The 11,249-nt window shown below is 37.2% G+C and overlaps 1 protein-coding gene across 1 annotated transcript in view; it reads left to right on the forward strand.

The window, feature by feature from the left end:
• Positions 1-1,165: 1,165 nt before the first annotated feature.
• Positions 1,166-11,249, forward strand: part of slc6a3 (solute carrier family 6 member 3) — a 20,332-nt gene continuing 10,248 nt past the window's right edge. The window contains exons 1-6 of the mRNA XM_051130314.1: positions 1,166-1,309; positions 2,216-2,559; positions 3,500-3,631; positions 8,246-8,459; positions 8,542-8,680; positions 8,935-9,069. Coding sequence (XP_050986271.1) covers positions 2,271-2,559; positions 3,500-3,631; positions 8,246-8,459; positions 8,542-8,680; positions 8,935-9,069 — 909 coding nt within the window. The 5' untranslated portion in view covers positions 1,166-1,309; positions 2,216-2,270. The remainder of the gene's footprint in view (positions 1,310-2,215; positions 2,560-3,499; positions 3,632-8,245; positions 8,460-8,541; positions 8,681-8,934; positions 9,070-11,249) is intronic.

The following is an 11,249-nucleotide window of genomic DNA, read 5'->3' on the forward strand; positions in this document are numbered from 1 at the left end:
GTTCTTCTGAAGATAGGAAAATCCACAGCGAGTCGACAAAGTTACTTGAAGATAAACTGCCGTTCTTGGAGAATGTCTCGAAGGGTTTGAGCAATGATTGGTTTGAGTTAGGGTATTTTGATAGTTTCCCATTTGCATGTTTATTGCTGGTCTGGGGAAATGATGCGGTTTTACCCAAAATATAGTACAAACAGTATGATGTATTTTCTAATCACATGGTGTACACCATTGTTAAGGAAATCAAGAGCAGATCGTTTTGATACCAAGAATGAAACTTCTAGAGGATATTAAACCAGAGATACATTCATACACTGAAAATGCGCATTTAGAGATTCACGAGTTCACCCTTACATCTAATCTGGTTGAGCAATATTTTGGTGCGCTGTCCTAGGGGAAGGGCTCCGAGCCCAGAATATGGCCCGAACCCAGAGAACTCCCCCTATCCCAAGTATGGGATGAGAATAGATTAAGAGTGAAGAATTGGGGTGGAGGAGGGATGCCGGAAAACCGTCGAATGACAGAGGCAAGTCGGCTGTGTGCATATATATGACTTGTGCTAGTTCAGATGATTAGCTAGACGAGTTACACCTGTGCCGAATTGGTTGATTATCTGAACATGCTCCTCCCGAACCTTGTTTTTAAAACATTATTTAACTAGTACAAATAGCGAGGGGTAACTGGGCTAATGTAGGTCACCAAGCAGTTTGGTGCTTGGTTCTGGTGATTGCCTCCTCCGTGGAATGTTTTTGAAGTCCAATGGGGAGACAAGAACTGATCTGTCTAGCATCTTTGTGATAGTGAGGAGGGAACCATAGACCATTAACAGCCATATAAATGTAGAACGTGAGGCCATGTCTGTAATTTATATGCAAATGTCAAAAGACTAAAGGGGTCCCTAAAACATAAAGCCTAAATGATCATTGATGATCCTAAGCAGATGCTACAACTGTTTTGCAAAAGATTAAAAATGCAATGAAGAATAATCTTTCAAATGCAGCCCCATTGTCTCCTGGTGTTGCTTCTGCTCTGGATTTGAGAATGTTTATTGAAATGAAGGAGCAGATGAGGAGGTGTCAGAGCGGGAGGAGGAGGAGGAGACATGGGAAGGTGCTCATCCTTCATATTCCATCTGCTGTGGTCAGTGCAAGAGTGTCTGCTTCTACCTGTGTGGGAGAAAGACCGTCCACGCTCATCATTCACATCTGCATTCACAAAGAAATGGCCGTAATTATCGCACACGCTGACGAGGATCATCAACGCATGGAGAAGTAAGAGGCTGTTTGGAGAAGTGCTTTACCCCACACTGAAGGTAGGATTTTACTGTGCTTTTACACTGTTTTGATGGCATGATTGCTGTTTGGACAAATAGTTCAGATCTCAGAAACTCAACAGGTGCTGCTTTTCTGAGAGCCAACAGCTCGGGTTATGTGCTCTTTTTGTTTGGGGTGCAGTTGAGTTTGAAATTAGAGAGAGAAATTAGATCATTCCTTTGGTGTTTTGTTGAATTTATTCTATATGGTGAAAATTAAACAGTGGTGAAAAAAAATGTTCACAGAGAAACTGCAAATACATTTTTCAGATAGTTACAAAGAAACAACAAGTGAAACATTTGAATTAAATGTTTGTCCGTACTACAGTAATCTTTATTTTCTTTGGAACTTACATATCAGTTAATTCAATCACATTTGGGTCTTTATTTAGCAATACAACATCATAACACACTATTAAAGAAAGAGAGATAATTGGAGTATGTTTTACAAGAAAATACTATTCCAAATTTCATTTAAATCATGCTATTTGTGAAATTTGCTAGCAATTTTTGAAAGCAAATATTTTTGTCAGTGTATGAACATTATTTGTAAACAGTGAAACTGTAATGAGAAGAACTGATTTGGTGATTAAATAATGTTTTGGTTTGAGTAAACCACTTCATTTAGACACCTGTAGGATTTGCTAGATATTATAACATGTTTATTACAACATTGTAACATATTTATTACAACGTAATGACTATTTTGAAGTGCTTTTCCATCGAATGGCTCTACATGTGCTGCATTTCATGACTGTGGAATAGATCGGTTTAGTTAAGGGTTTTCAGACGTTCAGACTCATAGCGAGCTCCATCAGGTCTGGTTCTCTTATCAACATGGCTGATTTGCTCCTCCCTCCGTCTCTCTCCTCCTCGCGTCCATCTCTGTTCTCCTCATCCCGTCAGAGAGGCTTCTGCATCTGAGCCGGTCTCTCCGTCCTCCGCGGCCTGCCGGCGACCCATGCTAAGAGGCAGACTCCCGGTCACACACATGTCCTCGGCCATCGCCCCCGTCAAACCCTCCGGCACCGCCGGCCCCAAGGAGGTGGAGCTGATCCTGGTGAAGGAGCAGAATGGGGTGCAGTTCACCTCCTCCGCCCTGGTCAGTCCCAGCGGTCAGACGCACCCGTCCGGAGAGGAGCGGGAGACCTGGGGCAAGAAGATCGACTTCCTCCTGTCCGTCATCGGCTTCGCCGTGGATCTCGCCAACGTCTGGAGGTTTCCTTACCTGTGCTACAAAAACGGAGGAGGTGAGAGACAGACATTCAGATAGGACTGAAGTCTGAGATGTGCTTCACAGGGACATGCGGATGAGATTGATTAAACTTGTACAGGAATATCGATTTTTTGTGAAAATCTGCCATTTACAGCTGAATTAGACAGTCTGAAAAGTCAAGAGTGATGTTTATGGAAAATGTTAAAGTTTAATGACATAGAGCCTGTAAAACCTCGACGAACCAGTAATGTAAAATCAACGAGCATTACCAGTTTGGACCAGGGTTATTATAGTTAACTAAAACAAAAAATAATAGTTACATAAAAAAAAACTTAATAAATAAATAAATGAAACTAAATGTTAAAAATCTTTTCTTTTTTAAATTTTATTTAGTTGTTAAAGCAACATTGCTTTGTACTAACAAATTGGTGTACTAATATAACTAATAAAAAAAAAAAAATAAATAATAATATATATACATATATACTAATATATACACATAAATACATATAAATGAAAAAAAAAGAAAATTAAGATAAAAAAAATCTAAATATGAATAAAAACTATAATAGTATCTTTAGTATATTACTTTTTAATCTTAATGAACTCTTTGATCTAAAACGTTTTCACTGTTGCTTAAATGAGTTTTGTATATATCTAATTTTGTTTACAAAACTAACATTTTAGTTGTTATTGTTATAATTTGTATCATATTATATTACAAAATTAAACTTTTAGTTGTTACTTTTATTATTTTTATTTGTAACAGTTGTAACTATTGTTTCACCTCATGAGTTTGACTGATGAATGTTTAGAGTGAATCTAGGCAAAGAAGCTCAAATAAAAGCGAGTTCTCATTTGTCATTCCCAGACTTTCAGTGGTGTTATTCAGAGTACGGATCATTGTGCTCTTACTCTAACATGTATATCTTAATGTTTCGTGCTCTATAATGGTGCGGCTGTGCTTGTGTCAGGTGCGTTCCTGGTGCCGTACCTGTTCTTCATGGTGATCGCCGGGATGCCGCTCTTCTATATGGAGTTAGCGCTGGGTCAGTACAACCGTGAAGGAGCAGCAGGAGTCTGGAAGATCTGCCCCATCTTTAAAGGTACGTAACCTTCAGAAAGTTTGGTTTGGCTTGTGATTTACTACATCTGGCCCGTGTAAGTCTTAAGGTGACAGCGCTGATCAGATGTTCACTGGCTTTTGAAGCAGAAGGTGTTTGTGTTCCCGAAACAAAGTCATCATGGCAAACGGCAGACAGGTGCTGTTTATCTCCAGCTCAAATCATCTGCAGTCAAATGGAAGACAGAAAAATTGGCTTTTAGTATGAAATTTGCCTGCCAGGCCTCGGTTGTTGGTGGATCGCACATTTTGTGTCACTTCAGCGGTATCACATCATGACACGAGCACACAGAAGATACTGAAGCACAGTGACCTTCAGTTCTTCACTGCTTTTCAATAAACAAGACTTTTCAATGTGATATGAGACACTTTCTGTAAAGAACGTGTTATTCTGTAGTTCCTTAGAAAACCAGCCCTAAAGATCAACCAGTGTGCTGATCTGAAGAAGCTGTAATGCAGGGACTTTACTATTCTCATGTGGAATAATCATGCAGTGTATATTACCAGTTTGGACCAGGGTTATTATAGTTCACTAAAACCATTAAAAAAACTCATTAAAAGTGTTACTTAAAGGGGCAGTTCACCCAAAAATGGAAGTTCTGTCATCATTTACTCAACCCTCAAGTTGTTCCAGAGCTGTTCCACAGTGCTGAACACAAAAGAAGATTGTTTTGAAGAATGCTGGTAAGCAGTCAGTTGCTGGTGGCCATTGACTTTCAGAGTATTTTTTGTTTGTTTGTTTGTTTGTTCATTTTGTTCACACTTATTCACTATTAACTACGACTTTTCCCTTAATAAATTACTAATTTACTGCATATTAATAATTAGTAAGGTAGTTGTTAAGTTTATGTACTGGGTGTAGGATGTAGAATAAGGTCATGTAGAATAAGGCATTAATATGTGCTTAATTTGTACTAATAAATGTCTAATATTCTAGTAATATGAATGCTAATAAGCAGCTAGTTACGAGACCGTAAAATAGTGTTACCATAAAGAGTTATATTAATAGAAATCTTAAACTTATTTTATTTCAGCTAAGCAACATTTCTCAGTTCTAAAAACTGTACTACAATATATAAAACTAAAATAAAGTAAATAATAACAATAAAGACATTTAAAAACAAATAAGCATGACAAAACAACACAAAATTACTAACTTAACTAAAATCAAAATAAAAACAGAAGCTACTAATTTAAACTAATGCAAAATATTAATAAAAAAAAGGTTACACTTTAGTGTAGGGACCAGTTCACACTGTTAACTCGCTACTTATTAGCATGCACACTTATTACCATATCCTACATCCCTAATCTGACCCAATACCTGAACTTAACTGCAACCTTACTAACTAATAATAAGCAGCAAAGTAGGAGTTTATTGAGGCAAAAGCCGTAGTTAATGTTTGTTTTTTTTGTTTTTTTAAATAGTGAGAACGACCATAAAAACTATAACACTATCTCAATGATTGTAAAATAACACTGGTTTGGGCATATTTGGACACACATTTAATCTTGATTAATGTTTCGATCTAAAGGCTTTTGCTTAAATGCTTAAAATGAGAATGAGATTATGAGCACACATCTCATTTTATTACAGATACTTACAATTTTATTACAGAACTGACATGTTAGTTGTTATTTTTAACATTTTGAACATTATTGTTCTTCAGACGTTCCTCTGGAGTGTGGTGTTCCGCAAGGTTCAATCCTTGGCCCTGTGTTGTTCTCTATTTATTTGCTCCCTCTGGCTTCTATTTTTGAAAAATATGGTGTCTCTTTTCATCTATATGCTGACGATACCCATCTTTATCTTCCTCTACAGCGTAATAATAAATCAGAAATTATTTTGTTTGGTCCTAAGGAAAATGTTGTTTTTAATTTTGATCTTGGCTTCCACTCCGTGTAATACACAGTGTGCCAGGAACTTGGGCGTTCTATTTGACTCTAGTTTAAAATTTGATAAACAGATTTCAGCTGTAGTCAAGTCATGTTTTTACCAACTTCGCCTTTTCAGTAAAGTTAAACCTTTTCTATCCCGGAAAAATCTCGAAACAGCTATCCATGCCTTCGTAACATCTCGTCTCGACTATTGTAGCTCTTTGTATTTTGGTATTTCTCAGTCTTCCATTTCTCGTCTTCAGTTAGTCCAGAATGCAGCCGCTAGACTGCTGGAAGGCAAGCGAAAATACGACTGTATTACTCTACACTGCACTTACCCTACACTGGCTCCCTGTTAAGTATAGAATTGATTTTAAAATCTTATTATTTGTTTATAAAGCTCTCAATAACCTTGCGCCTCAATACTTAACCGACTTACTGCTTCCGTATACCCCTTCTAGAACCTTGAGATCTCGTGACCTTGGCCTGCTCATAGTTCCAAGAGTTAAACTTAAAAATCGTGGTGATCGTGCTTTCGCTACTGCGGGACCGAAACTTTGGAATAGCCTTCCTCCTTTTATCAGACGTGCCCCCTCTGTTAGTATTTTTAAATCCTATCTTAAGACATATTTATTTACCCTGGCTTATAACACTTCTTAGTATGTTTCCTGTGGTATTCTATTGATTTTATTTGTTTGTTGATTCTCTGGTTTTCCTTTTTTACTTGTGTTTTATTCTTTGTGAAGCACTTTGGTCAACCTTGGTTTTGTTTAAATGTGCTCTAGAAACAAATGTTGTTGTTATGTTTATCGTTATTATTTATGTGGTATAGCAGATTAATCGAAACATAAAAAGAAAAAAAAAAAAATCTGTCTGATATAATACAAGAAGTTTTCTATAAGGAACGTATTTTATAGTTCCTTAGAAAAACATAATTGTGTTTTAAAAATCCCATAATCCAATGTGCTGATCTGAAGAAGCTGTAATGTCACGTTAAAGCCTTTATTATTCTCCAAACAATCGCATGGGCAATTCAAGAGCAGCCAAAAATGGCTCTAGTGATGAAGACGGCTCTTTGCTGAAGTCTGTAGCTCTGGTTGTCTGTAGTTTTTGGATGTATCAGCTGTTTTGGTGCTGGTTTGGTAGAATTGTTGATACATGTTGGATTTTAAGTGGGAAAATAAGACATGAGGATCAGTCCATCACCATGAATGCTCTTTAGCGGATATTGTATATGTAAAGCTGTGTGAAGCTGGATTGTGAACACTCTTCAGGGTTGACAAAGCCATCATCTGTTTCCTAAAGACGCCTGTTTTGCGTGTCCGTAACGGCTGTCATGCATCTCGCGGAGAGAGAGAGAGAGACGGAGACGGACATTTTAATCACAAGCTTGGCTCTCTGTGAGCCTGGCTCTCGAGGAGAGATTACTGTAATTAGCGCTGATCAACATGTTTGCTTCCTCAGGATCGATGGCCTGAGAGGGCCGGGAATCACACATGTGCTGCTAATGTATGACGGGAGAATCCTGCTGTTTGCTTTCAGACAAAGAGCTCCGTTTGAAGAGCCACGGGGGTTTATGAAAACTAACTCTGAAAACTCGAACTAGCGCTCCGTTTGCTTCACTGATTATGACTCTTTCTGTCGTTTTGATTGACTGATGTGCTGCAGGAACTTCATCAAGACTAAACACTGTACTTTTCCTTGTACTATTTCCACAGAGCAAAAATAACTTAATATAGGGAGCTAATCTGTGAAATGTAATGAGCAAATTATATTTTGTACGTGGTTTGCCTTTTCTTTCCCACCTGCTGACTAAATTCAGGACATGATTTTGGCTTCAGAATTAAACTTTTTAAAATGAAAACAAACAAACAAAAAACATATTTAGTTTAAATGAAGCTTTGATTCAGCAGACAATAGCTAATTTGGGATTATTTACAGTTCATTATGTTAGGTTATTGATACAGTTGAGTTTAATATGTAAGAATGTATATTTTTGATATTTCACAGGGTAGAATAAATGAAGCTGGTGAATGCAATTAACATGACAATGTTTGTAACAAAAAAAATAAAATAAATAAATAAATAAAAAAATAATAAAAAAAAATTGTTAAATTATTTAAATGAAAGTAATTTAAATGAAAAATGATATTAAGATTGTTAGTTTCATTTGTGTCCTGTTAAACGTAGGCAAAATAAATAAAACAAAGATTATTGAAGTACAGAGAAAATACTATTTCAGTTTTTCAACTTTTTCAATTTTTTTTTTTAATTATTATTATTATTTCTGAAATTTACTAGCAATTTCTGTGTGAAAATAATTTCAAAGTAAATCATGCACCATATTTTTCCCAAGTGCAGTTTATAGATCCCATCACCCGAACTGTATATTCTTTTTTAAATTACCTTTTAAATGATTGATTTAAATATATTTGTAATCATCTAATATGCCTGCTGAAAAGATCATCTTAGACCAGGTTAGTGCTGGTTTGGTGCTAGTTTAGCTGGTGGTCTACCATGGGCTGACTGACCAGCATATGGTGAGACATATGGTGCGACAGACCAAGGAATTTTGACCAGTCTTAAAGAAAAAAATTAGATGACTATCTTTTAAGACTAGTCTAAAGTTTTTATGCAACCGGCCCCAGATCATTATCTGGCGAGCAGCAGATGGTGTTTCCGGCAGGAATATCTTCATGTTTCTGCTGGTTTTGCTCAGGCGTGGGCTTCACGGTGATCCTGATCTCGCTGTACGTGGGCTTCTACTATAACGTGATCATCGCGTGGGCTCTCTTCTACCTGTTCTCCTCCTTCTCCGGAGAACTGCCCTGGATCAACTGCAACAACACCTGGAACAGCCCCAACTGCTCCGACCTCAACGCCACGCTGCTCAACGACACGTACAAGACCACGCCGGCGCTCGAGTACTTCGAGTACGTACACATATACTCACAAACACAGACCTAAACCCATGAGTACTGTAGAGTACGATCACGTGTCGATGTTGATCTGCAGGCGAGGCGTGCTGCACCTCCACGAGAGCACCGGCATCGATGATCTGGGTCTGCCGCGCTGGCAGCTCACCTCCTGCCTGGCCGTGGTCATCGTGGTCCTCTACTTCAGTCTGTGGAAGGGAGTCAAGACGTCAGGGAAGGTTCGAGCTCTTACCTGAACCCTCTGATCCGGCCTTAGGTGGTTTGCTGGTCTTCTGGTCTGTTTATACTGGTGTTTAGCTGGTGTGAGCATACAAAGCCACTCTAAAACAACGAAACAAACCAGACTGGCCAGACTAGGGGAGCAGCAAAGATGTTGGTTGATTAGGAGTTTAAGCAAAAGTCTGATGCATTCATATTATATGGTGACATTCATGCCATGTGTGTGTGTGTGTGTGTGTGTGTGTGTGTGCAGGTGGTGTGGATCACAGCCACGATGCCCTATGTCGTCCTCACTGTCCTGCTGCTGCGTGGCGTCACACTGCCTGGAGCCATCGATGGCATTAAAGCCTACCTGAGCGTGGACTTCCTGCGCCTGTGTGACGCTCAGGTACACACACACACACACCTAACACACACATGCTCACAAACATTACTGTTCAAAGTTAAAAAAGGGATTGGTACCTTTTTTTTTGTTTAGTTTTCAACAGAAATTAACACTTTTTTTGGTCAGTTGATCAAGGATGCATTCAATTGATCAAAAGTGCCAGTAAAGACATTTCTAATGTTACAAAAGATTTCTATTTCAAATAAATGCTGTTCTTTTGAACTTTCTGTGAATCCTGAAAAATAACGGACACTGAAGACTGGAGTAATGATGCTGAAAATTCAGCTTTGATCACAGAAAGCAATTATAGTTTAACAGATATTCAGAATATCTTATTTTTATGTATTTATTTATTTATTTTTACTGTATTTTTGATCAAATAAATGCAGCCTTGGTGAGCAGAAGAGACTTCTTTCTGACACCAATCTTATAAATAGTTGTGTATCTCATTGTATATAGAAATTACTGAGTGAAAATTGTCAATTCCTGAGTGCCACCATTTTTTTTTTTTTTTTTTTTTTTTTTTTGCAAATAGGTAAAATCATGTACTAACAGGGATCTTCACAAAAAGTTTTTCATAAATAAAAGTTAATAAAAAAAAAAATATTTAAAATTAAGTTAAATTAATTTATTTTGTTAAAAGAAAGCAAATTAAATTAATTATGATATTAAGATTCATTTCATTTGTGTCCTTTTAAATTAAGTATAATGAATGAATGAATGAATGAATGAATATCTATCTATCTATCTATCTATCTATATATATATATGAAGAGTTCAGATGCAAAAGCCTCTAAATCCATCTGACGTATTTCTGTAAAATGAGCATTTCTTTCTGTCTACTTTGTATAGGTTTCTATGTAAGTACTGGTACTTCTGATTGGGCTGAGGCTGGAATTTAGCGAGTTTGAAATAAAAGTATTTGATGGATGTATACTATGTGTCGAGAGCATTCACTCAGTATCATTATCTCATTTTTGACTGAGATGGCTTTTAGCTGGTTTTGCATCTGAACTCTTCATATATACAGTGCACAGCATAAATGAGTACACCCCCTCTAAAACTAAACAAATTCAGCAATTACTCCTTACTTAGAAGTCATGTTAGGGTTCTTTGGAGATATAATGTTCCAACAAGCCTGCTTGATCAATTACCAAAGAACAATGTCAAAATTATTTAGCAAATAATGATGGTTACTAAATAAAACTAGTGTAGGTTCAAGGCTATTTTTGGTAAGTATCTTGAACCAAAACTTAAAGTTTTGAAAAAAAATTTAAAGACAAGTAATTTCCTGACAGTTAAAGGCATTGTATAGCCCACTGAATCATACACAGATTTAATGCTTTAATTTAATGCAAATTTCTTAGCATAAAGAATGTTAATGGAACAAGAGGAATACCAAATTATTTTTTTTTAAGTGTGAAAATATAGCAGAAGTAGCACTAACAATAAAAAACAATGGACTTGTGACAAGTTTCCTGAAATAATCAGGTCTTCACTTTAATTTTTTTTTTTTTTATTTAGTTATGAGTGGATTTTTACTAGAAAAAGAGCCGGAGAAATACCATGCAAGTGTCTCAGAGCCGGCAAAAGCTATGAAAAGCAGAGCACGACACAGCCTGAATTACCTACTGTAGCCAAAGCACAATAAACTCATTTAACATCTTCCAAGTCCCATTTTTACAAAATATAGACTTCTGGAAATCCATACTCTGGTCTCAAGAGACCAAGTCAATCATTTCAGATCCAAAAGCATCCAAAATGTTGTGTTGTTGCTAGAGGAGGAGTACGGTGAGAAGTGTCTGGTTCCCACAGTGACGTTCAGTGGTAGTAAAACTCTTCTATAGGGATGCATGAGTGCTGAAGGTGTGAGGAAGTTGTGTTTTATCAATGCTGTCATGAATTCACACACCACTGTGTGATGTAATACAAAAAACTGGAACTGCAGATGCTACTCAACCCTCATTGCCTGCATTATTGGGCATTTCAGCATGACAATGAAGACATTCATTCTCTCAAGGTAAACATTCTTCAGTGGACATGTATTTCACTCTTAACACTCTTGAGCAGCTGTGGGGGATTCTGTAGAGACGAGCTGAGCAAAACTCCTAATTAAAGACCAGGGCATTTAAGGAGGTCGTCCTTCAGGCGTTAAACAGGACACATGTGAAAATTTGTCATGA

This window comes from Labeo rohita, chromosome 16 (genome assembly GCF_022985175.1).
Source record: "Labeo rohita strain BAU-BD-2019 chromosome 16, IGBB_LRoh.1.0, whole genome shotgun sequence".
Lineage (NCBI taxonomy): Eukaryota > Metazoa > Chordata > Actinopteri > Cypriniformes > Cyprinidae > Labeo > Labeo rohita.